Genomic DNA, 17,540 nt, shown 5'->3' with positions numbered 1-17,540 from the left:
GTCGATGTGCAACAACTGTTTGTACGTGATCGAGATGTTATCGCGAGGTTGGGTTTTCGTGGTGTGGAGGCTGCGAAGCACTCCATGTTCCAGGCTTGTTTGAGCACGCTCCTAGCCGAGCAACATCGACATCTGGGCGCCGGCAGACTCAGAACCGTTCATAGGCGTTGCTCGGAAGACCTTAGGTAATTAAAAGGTACACAGTGCCAAGGTGTCATGCCGGATGTATTGACCTGGCGCAGCTGGTCTTGCGCAGCTGGCATAGGCAACTACCGATGCCAATGTACGGTATCCAAACGAGATTCAAGAGACTATGAAGCCCTTAGTCTGTGCTCCTGTATCTAGTTCATGCTGCCTTCTTCTTGGTCATGCGCTCTTCCCAGGTTCTCCAGCGAATTGAGACTCTCATGTGTCCTGTCCAATCTGCGATACATTGTCCACGTGCTTGCCCGCCTTGGTGTAACAACGGAAAAATTTCGACGTGCGAATCTTTAATTTCGAGACGTGAATGTGATTGACACTTGACAGCGGCTCACCGCCATCTGGAAAGACTTTGATGTCTGTCTGTCGTACACGCCAATCGGAAGTCGCGTTCGATGCAGTGTAGACCCGAGCAGGCATGGATTTCATATTGTCGCAATGGGCGCGCATGCCTCCTAATTCTCTGCATGACGTGGCTCAGAAATCCAATACTAGCTGCGGTGCAAGCTTCTCCAAATCTTCGACCTGCAAAAAGCCATCTGAAAAGCCATCCTTTCTGGCAGACCTGGCGCGCTCATGCTTTGCCCGAGCAAGTGCCTCCCGTACAAAGATCTCCATGTAGCGGCCTGTCAGAGTCATTGCGCCTTTTTGTATTTGCGTGTTGGGGTCTTCGAAGTTTTCATGTAAAAGCCGCGCGAGCAGTGGGGCTGGGATTGGATGTGCTGTGGTCAAGGGCTCGACAGTCCTGGCGGGTACCGGTGCTGGTACATCTTCCATCAGGTCGTCGCTAAGAGCGTCGAATTCGTCTTCTTCTTCTTGCGCATCCTCTTCGTCAGATGATATGACTGTTGCTGCTGGTTGGAAGCCAGCCTTGGTGGTGGTAGCGCCGGGCTTCTTCGACGCGCCTGTCGCGCGTGACGCGGTCGCTGTCGATGCTTTCGTGCCCGATTTCACCGGACGAGGAGGCTTGAACTGGGGCCCCTTGCGCGTTGAGCCATTTGCACTTGCATTCTTGGGAGGCATGGTGAGGTTGAGGTTGAATTTGGGTTGAAGTGGTGGGTCTTGTCAGCGCATTGGTGGAGCTGCTGAACAGTATTGACACGACCAACGCGTAAACACGCAACCGACGTCATACATAGCCCAAACATCGCAGCGAGCGCAATGCTCGAATTACAACCCCAACTTGAGTGCTTGCACGCCTTGGTTGCGGAATTAACAATGTCACTAAGCGTACCGTTGTTCCACTTCGACACAGCAGTATGACGTCCTTCATTGCTTAGGCATTCCATCTATGAGTGGCATGATGCAGGTACGTCAAGGACCGAGACTAAATTGAGTGCATAATCCTTATTAAACGCACCCGAGGCGGAGCAGCCAACGCGGGCACTGCCTCCACGACCAAACATTTAAATGATCACATGCTAGGGCAGCGGGTCGGTAACGCACATTGGCCCTTAATTAGCAATCGCGAGTACCTATCTTTGCGCAGAAGGATTGCTACCCCCGGATGCTGCATTTAGCACACATTTAATCCACATCTGCGTGCTGCTGCAGGGAACGGCGCCCCCAGTCAAGCTTTGTGACCAAAGCGCCGGCTTTCTCAGGAACGTATCTTCATCGAATCATGCGGGCTGTCCCGTCACGTAATTACCGCACAACAATCCATTAGCAGCGTTTGTGGCAGACGACATCGAACGCAAATGCTTAGATGCACGATCGTGGACGCTTGTGGCGTAAACGGGCGTTGGCGACCAGTTTCAATAAGACGTTGGATGTGGTATCTATACATGAGCTCATCCAATCGATGCGCATTCAGAAGACGCAGTTGCCCCCAGTCTGCAGAGCCCATACAGCACAGCTCGGGGTACGTTGTTGCACTGCAGCGCGCATCCAAAGATTCATTTCCAAAGGGTCCTGACGTGCGTTATGCCGTACTGTGTGTTACCCTCAACGTCGCACGAACAAAGCAGCTGAGGATCGAGATTGAAGGAAAAACCAAACGTTTCCATTGTGCTCCGATTGGTTTCGTCGCAACCAGGCGCGCTACGACCGCTATCAAAGCATTGCGGTTTGAGGGTAAAGTCAACAATCGATACTTACCCCGGCTAGTTTACAATTGAGAACGTTAGCTCAGCTACCGCGAGTACGTGGTAATGGCGACGATGCACCGTGGATGATACCGACTTCCTGTTTGAGCATATCAATGGCACATAGTGTGGTGGTCACCTTGGTTGCCGTGCTGCCTGGTCGAGGCCTTAGAGGGAGGCCTTGAGATCGTACTTGCAACGGTGCAAAATGAGCAGTCATCCGCCTGCAGGTCCCTCGCAACCGCAAGATCACTTGATGGTGACGCATGTGGAGACGTGACCTTCCTCAATACAGAGCCAGGCGCTCCCTGTGGTAACGCTGTGGCATCACAGAGCGGCAGGACGCTCGGCCGGGTCGTATTTGTGTGCGCATCTTCGGTTCGATGCCGGATTGACAGTTGTGTGCAACGCAGGCAATCTGGAGAAACTGATCACGGAGGACGACAGCGCCCCACCATGTCGTGTGAGGCTGGTGATGCTGGGCGCGACAGGATGATGGCTTTGTGGTGTCTATCGGGGAATTGGAGGGCAGACAAGATCAACAAAAGCACGGCCGCCGCTGTCAGATCCAGGAACCTCTAGACCATATGGGCGAACACGAGTAATTGGAGTCCAGCCAGGGCAATCCTCGCAACCATTGGCGGGGTATGAGGAATGGGCACGCCGAGTTTAGTCTTAGAGCTAGCATGCACGACCAAACGGCTCCAGGAGTGTTGCGTGGCTCTGGAGAGTCAGGCAGCGCTCGTAGTCGGGCGATCAGCTGCTTGCGGCGCTTGGTGGGACTGGAGGCGCTCGCTGGACGGTACAGAGATCGGTTTCTTTCGTCGATTGGAGAGCCTAACCCCGACCCCGACGGTGGTCAGCGGCGATGCAGCGCATGCGGCGTCCATGGAAGGCTGAGTGGGGTGAAATGCAATTCGACGCCCGTTTTAGCGTGAGGCTGCTGAGGCAGACGAGCACTGCGCCCGCGACGCCCATCGCTGAGACGGCTGGGGGGGTGTCCGACGAGCGGAGCGCGGGCACTTGGCTTCTGTCGGCGCCCGTACCCCAGCAAGCCACATACAAAGACAGACAAGGGCGGCCGCGCATAGCCCATCCTGTGCATGTCTCCAAAGCGAAAGGCGCGTGATGGAAACACACCCCTGCTCGCCGGTTTCCCAAAGCGGTTGCACTTCTCGTCGCTCGAACCAGACCGTCTTCATGTAGTCTATATATCGCAAAGTGGTTGCGCTACCGGCAGACTCCTCAGCGTCGGTCCTGCCTCTTGTGATTCATTCTTGCTCTTCTGCGGCGTGTCCCACCGAGACTTTTGACCAGCAGTCTGCCCTTACCACCTTGCGTGCATATCATCGATACATCACCACTCCGCTCCCCAGCCAAACTCTTACAGGCCTCGTGTCTTCGAGCAAGGTAGCCGCCGTCTGGCCATCCGATTCTGATAGGAGCCGAGTCACGCACAGATAACGCTTTCGGCCACAGTCGAGCGCTATAGGTTGCACAAACCGTCTATCATCCATATCTAGCGAATCCCAAACCTAGGGATTCACCTCAGGAATTCGCGGGTCCCCACACCGACCAAACAAACAACTCGCGTCGTCACACCCTTGGGTTCATCTATATTTCTTAAAGACCCTGTCATGCCTCACTCTGTCAACAATTCCACTTCGACTGGGCCTAAGATGTCGCGGCCTTCATCCACCTCCACCTACTCGGCGTCGAATGCGAATGCTTTCCCCAAGCAGGCTGGTGCCACCACCCTTCTTGCGCCCGAGTCCAACGACGCTCCAGCACTCACATCGCCATCGCAGCTTTCCTTCACATCGTCACCACGATCAGTCCTCGACGCACCTGCATTCGACGATTCAAGACTAAGGCCTGCTGCATCAGCCGGCGCTAACATCGCGCGTCCTTACTCTCGGCAGCGAGCTCAGTACTACGAGGAGCAGTTCTCGTACAAGGAAGGGACCAGCTCGAACGCTCGCGACCGTGTTACCAAAGATGCACCGATTGTTGCAGAGCTGAGGACGAATGTCATCGTATGTTGCTAATCTCCATGACGCTCCACTATTTATGCATGCTAATCGGTGCCCAGATCAAGGACGAATATACCCTTGTCACCGACCTCTCGCACCATCTCTCGACCCGTTATCAGAAGCCGGAGACATCGATCATGATAACAGTCAACCACTCAGCGTGTCTGCTGCTTGGTGGCTCTTTCGAGCCTACTTACATTCTCACCATCAATGCGCTCCCCGTGCAGCTGCAGCCAACACTCAACAAGCGCAACGCTGCCTTGATCCAGAACTTCATGACGGAATCGATCGGTGTTCCAATCGATCGTGGCATCGTCAAGTTCGCTGCCATTCAGGAGGATGCTTTCGCCATGAACGGCATGACTATCCTGGGCGAGATTGAGAACCTCGAGCGCACTCAAGCTGAGGAGACAGGCGTGAAGCGGGCTGTGACCAAGAGCTCCCGCCGGTCTGGCGTCTCCAAGGCAAAGAGTAGCATCACGCTTTCTCGCAAGACTTCCAAGGCTAACACCAAGGGAAGAACAGTCACCCCTCCGCTTCCTAGCCCTGGTCCACTCGATTCCGGAATAGCTGTAAACGAAAAGGGCCTCCCCGAGACTCCCGTTGCACAGCCTGCAAGCAAAGGCATCAACCACAAGCAGTCTGAGCCGATCATGTCCAAGTTCGGCAAGAAACCCAGCACCAACCTTATCCCACCACCTATTCCTGAGAGCAAGACAGCGAAGCACTCTGTGCCAAAGCGTAAGAGTCTGCTGAACATCTTCCGCCGATAGGTGGCTCACGATCATTACTACAACGCAGCATGAAGTGCGACATGGATTCTCACAACATTGTTTTTCATTGTGTACATTTCGCGAGCAGCATCTGGTTTACCAAAAGTCATGACTCGTCGAGGGCACGGAGGTGCGCCACGGCGCTGAAGTCGCCATCGACTTAGGTCGGATCGTAACACAATCTTACACATCGTGCGCCTTTTCTGGTGCACTACTCACTATTCTGTCGGGCTCCGCATACGAGGGCTCACAGTGGCATGGTACACTGTCGCAGTGTGCGAAAATGGCATCATGGGCGTTTTGGGACAGTCAGTGCATTGGGGCGACGGGACGCCACTTAGGCACTTCGCGGATGGATCTACATCTCTTCATTATACCCATATCAGCATTCGTTTTCAATCGAGGTCGATTATCCTCGCCACATAGAAAATATTCAAATTAATGAACCACACTGCACAAGATTTCTACCTGTCCTCTGCCACGTAACGCCTCTCGACCCTCGAAGCCAAATACCCTGCATGGCTCTAGACCGTCCTGCCCTTCGTGAAGCATCAAGACAACACATCAACCCCTTCATGTCTATCGTCAGCCTGTTCGCGAACTCCGGTCTGCACCCCGTCGAGTGGCGTGTCTCGACGACCAGGGATGTCCCCAGTGAAGGCCGACACCTTATCAACAGCACGCACGCGCACGTCCAGACGACCCACTAGCAGATCGTGGAGAGCTGAAAAACGTAGCGACAGACGGTCTGGGCTGGAGCAAACTTCCCACCATCCATGCATGGCTGAGCTAGTGGAACGGGAGAGCGTCCTTCAGACCGCTGCTCCGGATCTAGCGGCTAACAGACCAAGTGTAGTTTAAGCGCGGTAACACGCTCGTTGGGCCTTTGCGGACGTGTAGGGCTGGTTCCAGGTCCCAGCCAAGCACGAAGACTCTGCTTTTTCTATGCGTGCGGGGCGGTGAGGCGTTGTTTCATTGCTGTGCACGACGCGCTGTTGAGCGCAGCGGTGCAGGCGACGATGAGCCGGCTTCGCTGTGGGAAGTGGGTGTGTGTCTATCGCGCACTGTGCTTGTGGTCGGGGGTCCGCATGCCTAAGCGACGCCTCGCCTGCAATATCACAGGATGTGCTAATGTCAGGTTCCCATGCTCCCTGCTGCGCTCGGATGCCGTGTTATCTGGTGTATCTTTGCGAAAACCGACAAATGAACCTCCACACCATAATCTCGCAGGTAGGTAAGCACTAGATGAGGCCTCTCGTAGATATGCCCAACACACCTCACACCCAACAAAACATTCGCGCAACTTGCCGCAAAAGCAACGCGCGCAAAACAAAACCAACTGGCAGCAGAGCCTCATTCTTATGTTCCCCGAGACACTCACCCTTGGGAGTCAGGATATCTCCGAGCCTGGATCGTGATGCGTGTGAATCCCTACGCGGCAAAGAAGTCGCCGACACCCTCGCTCGCCGCACACCCATGCCTGCCATGAAACTCAAAAGCAGATCCCGCTGATCACCACAAGGTCCACGCCGGAACGTAAGGCACCGCGCCTCGCGCTCCGGTCAAAGACTTCACTTCCATTCAAGACCTGGGCGGTGTGCGCGGCGCCCCACGGCACATCGCGGCGAATGGCATCAGCTGCGAGGCGTGCGCCATGTGTGTGAGCTGCGCGAAGGTCTGTGTTGGTTTTTCACGATGCATCGCAGATCGCAATTGGGTTTGCGACAGGGCTGATCATCTGCGCTAGCTGAGCTGGGGTGCGTCAGGGTCTTTACACTGACGTAAGCAGAGGGGAACAAGACTGCCGCGATTGTTTCGGTGATCAGCATTCAACAGCTTCATTTACAGTTTGGGGGTATGCGCTTCAGAGAGGTGGCTTGGGATAAAATGAGGGCCCGTTCGGTGGCGAGCAGGTTGAGGCTCTTTTGCGTGCGATCGTCGGATTTGCTAATGTGCAAGATACCTACTTCGACGTCACTGGAGATGGCGAGTCAGTGTGGTGTCGTGAACAAGGAACATACTTTAGTGGCGGAATGGCATGGACGTGGGTGATGCAAGAGGCATACAACTGAGGTCTTGGCCATACTCAGTTAGGTATTGTAAGGTATTGTAAGCTAATGTGGAATATGGACTACCCGAGTCGGATTCTGAATTGAGATTGCTGCTGCATCACTTCATGTTCTTTTGCGTCTGTAATTAACATGCATTCACAGTCTTTGTGTCTGTATGACTTCATTGTTTGTTGATACCATATGAGGTTGCCTGACCTACCGAAATTTCGCTAATGTGTAATTCGCACCTTCGAATGTCCAGCATTCTGGCTCCCTTGATCTTGATCTCCTTGCGCTTGAATGGCCAGCATTCTTACTCCCTTCACTTAGGCCTTCTTGCAATCAACATACACACCGTGGGGCCCAACGCGCAGCGCCAGGATGCCGTTCACCGCACAGTCATTGACAACTGCAGCTTTCACGAGGCGTAACTTTTTGTCCAACACAAACTTAACTTCCGAACCGTCCTGGCCGGTGAGCTCAACAAGCAACTCGAGAAGCGATTCTTTGTTCACTTCAATAAGCCGCTGAGCTTCGTCTCGCAGGTCAGAGGTAAGCGATTTGGTGAGGGTATACTTATCGGCGCGGACCTTGCGTTCAGTCTGCCAATCGATATTCGAAACGTCGCCGTAGCGGTCCAGGATAGTCTCCAATTCGTTCTGATACATCACGAGCCAATCGGAGAGCGGTCCCCATGGAACAATGGCCTTCTTACCTTCAAGACGATCGAGAAGGTCTACTTCCTTGAACCAATCGTTGACCTTGTTCTTATTCCAGCGGCGATGGAGTTCAGTGAGGCGGAAGGCAAGCCCAAGCTCGGAAATCAGTTGCTTAGCCAGTGCCTCACCCGTGAGATCATGGTTGGGCAGAGCTGGTTGGCGTAGAATGTCATCTGAAGCGTTGAAGTCCTGGAAAAAGGCGTCTAGTGAGAACGATGGGGTTTTGGCACGGGGCTGACGAACTCGGGCAGCTGGAGCTTGGGGCTGGACTTCAATCGCAGGTTCTTGTTGAGTTTGCTGAGCTTCAGCAGTGATGAAGTTCTGCAGCGTGTCAGGTGGGTTCACGTCTGCCACGTCGATAACCATTGCATCTGAGAGGTCATGGTCATACTGAACTGAAGGGATTGAGTCACCAAGTAGATCGAAGGCATCATCGTCTACCAGTTGATTACCGTAATTCGAACCGCTGAAGTCCGCTTCCTGAGTAGCCTCTTGAATAGATGGGCCGGAATCAGTCCAACTGTAGTCAGCCTGTAGTCCATTAGCTGGTGATCCGAGGTTACAGTAGAAGTTGGGATCAATCAACTCATAGTCTGGAAGCATATCTTGACTCATACCTTGGCTTGGATCCACGGGATAAGTCAGGAAAGGCTCCATAAAGAGCTCTGGCTGTGGGTTCTGGTAAGTCACTGGCATCCGGCCGGGCAACTGAAGAGATTCTAGGTTATAGAGCTCCTTAGTTTGATGCTGCAGTCGGCGTCTTTGCTCACAGACTTCCAGGGGCGACGGTTCGTAGATAGCTGGATCCGCAAGAAGGTAATTAAGGGTCACTCGCGGATTGCGCTGCTGCTGCCATTGTTGTTCGAATTGCCATTGCTGGTGCTGATCGTGCTCTTGCTGCTGCAGAGCCAACTGGAACTGCTGCTGTTCGGTAATGTGCAAGTTCGCCATGCGCTGGTCCAGCGTGTAACGCATGTGCATTGCATTGGCAGTTTCCGCCTGACGTTGGTTTCGCAATTTCTCTGAGCAGACGTTGCAGGATTTCCATACCCTGTCCTTGCGAGTAAAGCTTTCCTCGGGCAGTGGGCGCCTACATTGAGAGCAAGGCTTGTGGAACGGAGTGGGGATGAGATTGCGGCTCATTTTGAAGTCTGTAGAGAGTAGCAGTAAAAGTAGAGATAATGCCGGAATCGATATCCGGTATACAGTCAGTTCGTTCTTAGTGAGTTAATTGTGCTCGGTGTGGTGGTTGTTTCTGCGGATTAGAAGGTTCAGCTGGTAATGCACGGGTTTTATCCATGTCTTCCTCGGAAGATCGTGAGCACTGTGAATGCAAATATAGTTGTGAAATCTACGTAGTTCATGATGGTTTCCCTATGCTGAGCTGGCATTATGTAAAAATTCCCTTTGTCTTGGTCCACGAAACGATGCCTCACGCGTGTCTGTGATCCACATTGTGAGCACCATGGTAAATGCCGGAGTAGTTGGCCCGGAAATGCGATCAATGATCGTAAACATCGATCACCGCGAGCGTACAATGCGAAGTACAGAGAGGAACCCAGTTTCACCTGTAGGAGTACCAGACGGCGACAAGGAGCTTACACAGTTGCGATAAACCAGAGTGAAGGCAGCGAAGACAGAACCGTACGGCGAAAGCGATGCCACGTGGGTCTGTTCAGTGGACATACTGCCATGCCTTGTTGATGTCATGCCTCAGCTCAGTTTCCATCCAGGATTCTCGCTAATGCAGCTCCTAGGGACACGAGGGCCGGGAAGTGTATCCTCCAGAAAGATCATCATCCACGTTCCTGGCTCCTTATACACACTGCGCTTCTTCTGCAACGTCTTTGCCCACTGCTTCTCCTTCAACGAAACCTCTGCATACGGCTGCTGAATTAACCTGCTAAGTGTCTTCCAGTCAAAAGTTGTCAAATCGCCAATATCGAGAGGAATGGATCCGTTACTTTGGGGCATCGGCTTGGATGCCTTCGCAACGAATTGTGGATGGCGGAGATCGAATCCATCGAGTACATCATGATAGTCACCGTTATCCAGTTCGTGGGCGCGCTTTTGGAGATATTCTTCAGCCTTGGTGAAAAAGCACTGCTTCGCATCGCGGTAGGTCCTGCTGTCCATGTCTAACATCTCGTGTGGATAAAATCCAAGTTCGGCCTTGCATCCGCTCGACAGCATGATGTTGAAGTAAAAATTCGTCTCCATGATCAGCGTCTGCGAGGTGATCACGCGGTAATTTGACATCTTGGCATTGTGCTTCAGCGCATGACTGCGGAACGGAATACGATATTTGATCGAATCGCCCCAGCGAGCCCGGTAGTCAGTCCAGGACATGATCGGCTTGTGTGGACCATTTCCGTCCTGCAGATCCCACTGTGCGCTTGTGAGGTCTAGAACAACCTTTGAACCGCACTTCAGCGTGATTTCGTAGACGCCTTTGGTATTGCCGTGCTCATCTTGATCAGGATACAGTTGATCGTGGCGTCTCGTCTCGAAACCGAATGTACCTTGGGCATGTACAATGCGGGTGGCTTTATAGGTAGGATAGTGTACGACCTCCTTAATATCAGTCTGAACATCATTTACCACGCCTGTGAGGATTGTTAGCCATAGTTGAAGCTACTTATAATCCTGTTTTACCTTGAAAGAGGGCTTTCACTGCAGCATGCATGACCACAAATGCCCAGATAGAGCTGCGGTCGGTCAGAAGCGCATGTTTTGCATCGTCGTCGAAGATACTGAACGAATCGGCTGGGAAATGTATCAGCCAGCCACCAGCATAGTCCCTGCCGTCGGTATGGCCTCCTGGAGCTGTTGCAACACCTGCACCATCGGTGACTTCAACAGCAAAAAGCCCGTGGTCTTGATCACGCTTGATGCACACGTTCTTCATGTCGTATGTCCAAGTGTTCTCCATAAACAGGTAAAAGAGCGACTGTACGATTGCTCCAGCTCTGACGGCGCGTTCCATGATGGGTTGCGTGATGCGAAGAGCGTTCATGTGTACCTTGAGGTGCTCAATCTCATCCTTCTTCCGGCAGTCGATGTCGCAGTAGAAGCGCGCTTTGACGATAGTTCCATCTGGGTTTGTCTCAGCGCAATGACCGCAGTAGTTAACGGTATCTTCTTTGCAGACATGACAAGGTTGCCAAGTCATGCTGGGCGTGGGATGTAGGAAGGTGGAGAAGTGATGCAGTGAGAGAGGTGAGAAAGCTCAAGCTTGAGAAAATTTAGCAAACGGCCTGTCAGCCACGTGACGAGACGAACTAGCCCACGAGTGAAAGTGAAAGCGAGTATTCATTTTCCAAATTTCGTGCCTCCAAAGGCCATATCGGAAACCAGACGCTCTCCTCTGTTCTAAGGCAGCATAAGAGCGCATGGCAGATCTAAGTATTGAGGCGACATCTTCAGTATGATTCTTTGGGATGAAGAAAGGGCACTGTTGAACCGTCGCAACTTGATGTAGGTGAAAGGGTCGAGATCATGCAAACACGTTTCCAATCTTGCAAGGTGTGATTCTGCTGCTACTGACATCAGGTCATCATATCGTAGTCGCGGTCTCTCTCCCGTGATACCACAAGAATTCAAATTTGGCAAGGATGCAGATGTGTCAGAACGACGCGATGGATGACGTTGTGAACGATCTCAGGTGGCTCGTGCTCGTTGCTGGGGGCAGGGATGACTCGCTTAAGTTTGTTGACTGCGGCTTCTTTCTGAACTTCGTGAACACACTTGGTGCTACACAACCTGCAGCTAATTAAACATTTTGCATCGAGCGACTGCGCGTACCTCTATAATAGGACTATCAGCGTAAATACCGTCATACTGGCGCGCCTCAACGAATCCCCCATCCAAAAGATGGATCCTCCTTCTTTGCCGGCCTCGCCCTCCAAACAGGCAATGTCGCCCAGCATGCCATCCTCTCCCGAGCGACGCGCAAGGCCTGCGTTCGGCGGCTCGGTGTTGCTCTCGCCTACAACTACACGATCTGGCTCGCGCTCTGGGTCGCCACTACGAGATGGCTCTCCGCTGCGATCATCACATCGACGAACCGACTCTGACGTATCGGTCCACGGACTGGCCACCATGTTCGAGACTCTCGAGGTTAAGGACCCTAGAGAAGCCAGGGACAGGTACATGGCGCTACTTGCCAAAGAAAAAGCCAAGTTTGAAAAGATCGAAATGGACTACAACATGTCTGCAGGACGGAAAGAGATGCGCATCGAAGAGCTAAGGAACGAGCTCAAGGACGTGAAGGAAGAACTGGAGCTAGCAGTGTCGAGAGATGCATTCGAGAAAGAGCGCAAAGCACACAAGGCGAATGTGGCCAAGTGGGAGAAGGTCTTCAAGGAGCGTGAAGAAGCGTGGAAAGTGTCCAACGCTAAGCTGGTACGCCAAGTTTCAGTGGTCTAATGGTGCCTTACTGATAATCTGTAGAGCGAGTTGGATTATAACAACAAGCACCTCGAGGCTAAGAACCGCGAATACAAGAAGCGATATATGGAGAAGGACAAGGAACTTCTGAGAAAGTCTGGCCAAGTGCCAACTCTCCAGGCTAAGATCCAGGGACTGGAGCGCAACATGAAACGAGCCGAGTCTGATGTCAAGTTCAAGACGGAGGAGGCCGCGAAGTACCAGAGCCAGCTGTACAACGTGGAAGTCGAGCTGGAGGGCCTTACAGAACGTCTCGGAGAAGAGATTCAAACATTGAAGGACCGTCTGAAGCTGGTCGAGAGCGAGCGTGATGCGCTCAAGACAAGTCTGAAGGAAGAGGAAGTTCTGCGCATTGCCACAGAGGGACAGCTCGCGCTCCCTGCGGCTACCCACGACGAAGAAAACGAGTTCAGGTCGCCAGTTCGCTCCCCCCGCAAGCCCCTTGCTCTTCAACGCGACGACGAAGACAAGGAAAACCAGTCGCCGAGGAAGTCTGCAGTTGACCTCCGCTTCTTGCAGCAGGAGCTGGCGGCGGAGAGACACAACCGTGCTCGCGCCGAGGATCAGATTGAGTTCATGAAAATGGAGTGCCAGTTCCAGTGCTGCTCTTGCCGCATTGCTGAGAACAAGAGCAAGGCTTACATTCACGACAATAGCTATGCAGCACAGATGGAGGCTATTAAAGCTTCTGTGCCTGCTTTGACTCCTCCAGCAAGCAACCATGGTGACGATGCGATGGACATTGTCAAGGACGACGCCAAGCGACCGTTCACACCGCCGTTGGAGGAGCAGACTTCCGAAGCCACTGTCGTACTTCACCCCCAAGACATTGAGCCTGAGGGCGTCATCGCCTTCTCACCTACGACCGGCACGTTCAAGTCTATTCCTTCTCCATTGAAGGCCCTGCCAAAACGTTCTCTTTCTCGCCAGTCCGCTAGAGCATCGTCTCGTTCAACCACGCGCTACTCAGATGTTCGCAGCGAGCTTCCCCCTCTGAAAGCAGCTTTCGAGTATGAACCCGAGTCAGCAGTGTCTCATGTTGATGTGGAGGAGAGTAGGAACGCAGATATTGCCATTCACGAAGACGAGAGCGACGATGATATGGAGCCACCAATGCCAGCTGCGGCAGGACCTGGCACACCATACTTCACCAAGACCACCACAACGACAATTCCTATCGCTTTCTCACCAGCAACACCAGCCCCGCGACCCGGCAAGCAGCTGATGAGCCCTTTCACAATTGGTCACGGCGCAGTCAATGGCCGCACACCAGTTCTAGGTGAGCTGCAGCTGAACAACGTGCCGTTTGACCGCGAAGCTGCACTGCAGGCCATTCGCGAACGACGGGGTAGAGCCCGAAGCATGGCTGAAGGCACCGGTACACCGATGAAGCAGATGCTCGATAAGGAGAGGCGAGACATCAGTGCGCCGGTCTCTAGGATTGGCCGGACATGAGTTTCGACGTCGGGACTTGGAGCATTTGGAGCATGACTACTTTCTGGATGATGACTTTTTACGTTGTTTAGCTTTACGACTTGCTGAGCGGCATTGCACGGCGTTTTGATTTGCTGCTCTGCCTCAGCGGTCTCAAAAATGGCGTTTGGGGATCCCTCGCATTGGATAGGCTCGGCTGGGTAGATACCACGGTTGGGCTGCTGGAGTTTGCATAGTATAAATGATGTGTCGATGTTTAATGCCTTTTCCTGCAAGACCAATCGCTATGCACGATGAAACCGACTAAGCTTACTAACGACATGCTTGTGGTGTTGTTACGGGTGGTTTGGGGGTGACGGTGCTCGCACGGACGCTCGCTTGAACAGCCAATGAGAACCACGGCCAGCTCCACCTAGCCAACATGAAATTCGCACCTTAGCCTCTCTGTGTGTGATTTCGACTCGACAACTAACCACCAGCCCTCCGTCCTTCCACATCAGCAACCGCAATCATGTCTGACAACGGCGAAATCGAGGTCGAGAGCCAGGCTGCCTACCCTGTGCTCCCCAAGGAGGTCACCGAGGAGATTGGCAGCATCAAGCTGTTCAACAAGGTTTGTATTGGCACATCGGCGGCGCATTGCTGCACGCAGAACGCAGGCTGACAGCGCGCAGTGGTCCTACGAGGAGGTCGAGGTCCGCGACATCTCGCTCACGTACGTTTCATAATCGCATCCCCGTCCGTCCGCGCGCACATCGAATACTACACACGCTGCTTGCATACCGTATACTTTGGCAACCGGGGAATGGGAGATAGCTTTGCTGCGAAGTCCATCGGCTAACTGATGCTCCAGCGACTACATCCAGATCCGCTCGCCTGTCTACACATCGCACTCTGCTGGCCGATATGCCGTCAAGCGATTCAGGAAGGCCCAGTGCCCCATCATTGAGCGTCTTACCAACTCGCTCATGATGAACGGCCGCAACAACGGAAAGAAGCTCATGGCTGTCCGCATCGTTGCCCACGCTTTCGAGATCGTACGTTTGTCATTGCGGGAGACTGGACCGAGGAGGAACGTACGGTGCTAACGCCAGCAGATCCACATCATGACCGACCAGAACCCCCTCCAGGTCGCCGTTGATGCCATCGTCAACTGCGGTCCCCGCGAAGACTCCACCCGTATCGGTTCCGCTGGTACCGTCCGTCGCCAGGCTGTCGATGTCTCGCCCCTCCGCCGTGTCAACCAGGCTATCGCCCTCCTGACCATCGGTGCCCGTGAGGCCGCTTTCCGCAACGTCAAGACCATTGCCGAGTGCCTTGCTGAGGAGCTGATCAACGCCGCCAAGGGATCCTCCAACTCGTACGCCATCAAGAAGAAGGACGAGCTCGAGCGTGTCGCCAAGTCTAACCGATAAACGGTTCAGGGCTATGGTGTACTTGCGGGTGTCTGGGAGGAGTTTTTTATCCTGGCATGGTTCTATGGTACGGGGGATCTGATGCATTGTCAACGGTTCTCTAGGCGAATAAACACCTTTCATGGTTGCATGATCAAAATGGACAATTCGATATCACTTCATCGGACCTCTTTTGGGTGTTGTGTTGAATGTGAAGGGTGTGCTTGGGACGAAAGACAGGACTGAGGTCGCCGCGCCGTATATTCAGGCTAAAAATGCCGGCTTCAAGTAGACGACATGTAATGAGATGATGAATCCAGACATGTTCTATGTACTCCCCCTCCCCTCACGATGTAAATCACTATGTCGATCTTACAGCCTTAACAGGCTTTGTCCTCTGTGGACTTGCTACTAAAGTTCCTTTATTGAAGTTCAGTGGCCGGTTTGTACAATTGATTCGTATCTCATGATTCTATATGCGTGTGTATCTTGCTTTTAAGCCTATAGGCCTTCGGATTTCAGAATCCACCCCTCGCCCGCACAGCCCTCTCTAGCATCGACCCAAAATCCTCAAACCCCACATGCCCCTCATGCTCGTCACCATACTTTTCTGCTTCCGCGTGCGCCTGCTGCAAAAGCTCCTGGTCAACTTTGACCAACCAGCCTTGACTCGTTATCACGATCTTCACCCCGTCTGCCCCCAGCTGCGCTAGTAGCCCACTCGCCCTCACGAGTCTCTCAAGCCACAGCTGATCCTTCCCTTCTTTCCACGCAATATCCACCAAGTTCACGGCGCCCCTCGCTTCGACCTCCTCTCTGACGATGTCCACAACCCGTTCCCTCCTCTCAGCCTCCTCGTCAGCCTCCCTCTCCCTCTCTCTCTTCTGCTCTTCTCTCTCCTTCTTCTCACGCTCCACAATCTCCGCCTCAGCCGCCGCCCTGCGTGCCTTCTCCGCTGCAAGCGCAGCCTCGCGCTCTTCCTTGCCCTCCGCCTCCTGCAGACGGCGCAGCTCAGCCTCCTGCCGATGAAACTCGTGGTATGCGCGCCGCTGGTCTTTGCGAGCGAGTGATTTGGCTTTCTTAGCGCCGACAGCGCGATTCCCGGGGGTCGCGCGCGGGCGCTCGTTGAAGTTTGCGGGGCCGGCTTCGCCTTCTGCTGGGCCAAAGTCGGCGGGTTGTTGGGGCGGTGGCTGGTCGGCGGGGCCGGGCTGCATGACAGGTGCCTCGTCTTCGTCTTCGATTTGCGGTTGGAAGGCGTCGCGGTTCTGTTGTATCGGAGCTTCGGGGGGTGCATCTTCTGTGTCGTGCGGGGCTACTCGCTGCGTCTCGTGTGCTTGATCGTGGATTTCATCCTGGTCTATGCTGCCTGTGTTATGTCCCGGCTGCTGTGTGTTGTACCATTCCGCGATTTGTGGGGCATAATAGAGCGTTCCGCAGAGGATTGCGGTATGGATGAGATCTTGTAAAATTGGCGTGCCCGGCTTTGTAAAAGGTAGAAGGAAATTTAGAAGAGTGATTGGGAGAGACAGAATAGCACCCATGATATCGTGGGGCTTCTGCCCTTCGACTACTTTGCGGGTATGCTGAGGACGTCCCAAGGGATGCAATGAGATCTACTGCATAGCCCAAGCGTAGAGCTGTGGTGACTACGAGTGTGCGTGGTTGCGCAAGTGTCGCGAGAGGTACAATAACCGATGATGCAGCGGTCGCTGTAGGGCTGAGCCAAACCGTTTCTTCTCTAGCGTATCATCCCACACAGATCACAATACATCCAATGCCTACCACAGTCAGCGTTACTGCTCAATGGCAGTGAATACACTAAGACGCTATTGGTGCTTCGTCTGATCGCATCATTACTTTGCGGCCGTCTGACAGATCGGCTTGTCAGAATCACGACTGAACCTCCTGCTTTTTCCACCACTTCGCCGGACAGGTGGTATTACACGAATAGCATGTCCCGTCCACAGCATGCCGCGCCGTTGCACTGACACGCGCCCTATCCAAGCGAGGTTTTGCACAACGCGGCTGAATCGCCTAACATCTCTTCGACCTGATATTCGCCAACGTTTGCCTAATGCGTACAAGCCTCCTTATCTACTTGAACCCAGCTCCCTGGACGCATGATCGATCAGCGCTTCCGGAAGCCAGTCGTCGCACTGAGGTTAGTATGCAGAATCCCAAACTCTGGCTAGAATTTGTAGATTCTGGTCGAAAACTTTGGTGGCTAAACCACGCATGCGTCCAAGGGACCTGGGCAGTTTGTTCATCTCGCGGTCACAAATGATACCACAGGGGAGCCGTGATAAAGACATCACCAAGCAGCTTACGCCATCAGCTGTCATCATACTTAGACACTGCTGAAAGTAGAGGAACTCTCGCGTCCACGACTCACATTCCCG

At 53.5% G+C, this 17,540-nt stretch overlaps 7 protein-coding genes across 7 annotated transcripts; 3 read left to right on the top strand and 4 right to left on the bottom strand.

The window, feature by feature from the left end:
- Positions 1 to 382: 382 nt before the first annotated feature.
- C7974DRAFT_26981 (CENP-S associating centromere protein X-domain-containing protein) lies at positions 383 to 1,502 on the bottom strand. The gene has a single exon (XM_046137537.1). The coding sequence runs from the start codon at positions 1,222 to 1,224 to the stop codon at positions 679 to 681; it is 546 nt and encodes a 181-aa protein (XP_046003484.1). The 5' UTR covers positions 1,225 to 1,502; the 3' UTR covers positions 383 to 678.
- Positions 1,503 to 3,763: 2,261 nt separating this feature from the next.
- C7974DRAFT_26972 (Tautomerase/MIF superfamily) lies at positions 3,764 to 5,103 on the top strand. The gene is made up of 2 exons (XM_046137536.1): positions 3,764 to 4,324; positions 4,381 to 5,103. The coding sequence occupies exons 1-2, from the start codon at positions 3,926 to 3,928 to the stop codon at positions 5,092 to 5,094; spliced, it is 1,113 nt and encodes a 370-aa protein (XP_046003483.1). The 5' UTR covers positions 3,764 to 3,925; the 3' UTR covers positions 5,095 to 5,103.
- Positions 5,104 to 7,262: 2,159 nt separating this feature from the next.
- Positions 7,263 to 8,845, bottom strand: C7974DRAFT_440272 (uncharacterized protein; the record flags this gene model as incomplete). The annotated part of the gene is made up of 1 exon (XM_046145315.1): positions 7,263 to 8,845. The coding sequence occupies one exon, from the start codon at positions 8,843 to 8,845 to the stop codon at positions 7,472 to 7,474; it is 1,374 nt and encodes a 457-aa protein (XP_046003482.1). The 3' UTR covers positions 7,263 to 7,471.
- A 344-nt stretch (positions 8,846 to 9,189) lies between these two features.
- C7974DRAFT_384183 (uncharacterized protein) lies at positions 9,190 to 11,472 on the bottom strand. The gene is made up of 3 exons (XM_046140825.1): positions 11,147 to 11,472; positions 10,520 to 11,098; positions 9,190 to 10,470 (listed from the first exon to the last, which is right to left on the bottom strand). Exons 2-3 carry the CDS (start codon positions 11,034 to 11,036, stop codon positions 9,578 to 9,580), a joined length of 1,410 nt encoding a protein of 469 aa, XP_046003481.1. The 5' UTR covers positions 11,037 to 11,098; positions 11,147 to 11,472; the 3' UTR covers positions 9,190 to 9,577.
- A 134-nt stretch (positions 11,473 to 11,606) lies between these two features.
- On the top strand, positions 11,607 to 14,007 carry C7974DRAFT_326460 (uncharacterized protein). The gene is made up of 2 exons (XM_046138988.1): positions 11,607 to 12,268; positions 12,317 to 14,007. The coding sequence occupies exons 1-2, from the start codon at positions 11,738 to 11,740 to the stop codon at positions 13,766 to 13,768; spliced, it is 1,983 nt and encodes a 660-aa protein (XP_046003480.1). The 5' UTR covers positions 11,607 to 11,737; the 3' UTR covers positions 13,769 to 14,007.
- A 197-nt stretch (positions 14,008 to 14,204) lies between these two features.
- C7974DRAFT_384179 (40S ribosomal protein S5A) lies at positions 14,205 to 15,577 on the top strand. The gene is made up of 4 exons (XM_046140824.1): positions 14,205 to 14,360; positions 14,422 to 14,462; positions 14,601 to 14,784; positions 14,845 to 15,577. Exons 1-4 carry the CDS (start codon positions 14,259 to 14,261, stop codon positions 15,160 to 15,162), a joined length of 645 nt encoding a protein of 214 aa, XP_046003479.1. The 5' UTR covers positions 14,205 to 14,258; the 3' UTR covers positions 15,163 to 15,577.
- C7974DRAFT_384178 (uncharacterized protein) lies at positions 15,578 to 16,885 on the bottom strand. The gene has a single exon (XM_046140823.1). It carries the CDS (start codon positions 16,680 to 16,682, stop codon positions 15,660 to 15,662), a length of 1,023 nt encoding a protein of 340 aa, XP_046003478.1. The 5' UTR covers positions 16,683 to 16,885; the 3' UTR covers positions 15,578 to 15,659.
- Between the last annotated feature and the right edge of the window lie 655 nt (positions 16,886 to 17,540).

The sequence above is a fragment of the Boeremia exigua genome, assembly GCF_020726555.1.
Source record: "Boeremia exigua strain MPI-SDFR-AT-0100 chromosome Unknown C7974scaffold_1, whole genome shotgun sequence".
NCBI lineage: Eukaryota > Fungi > Ascomycota > Dothideomycetes > Pleosporales > Didymellaceae > Boeremia > Boeremia exigua.
This window is presented reverse-complemented; position numbering and strand designations above follow the sequence as displayed.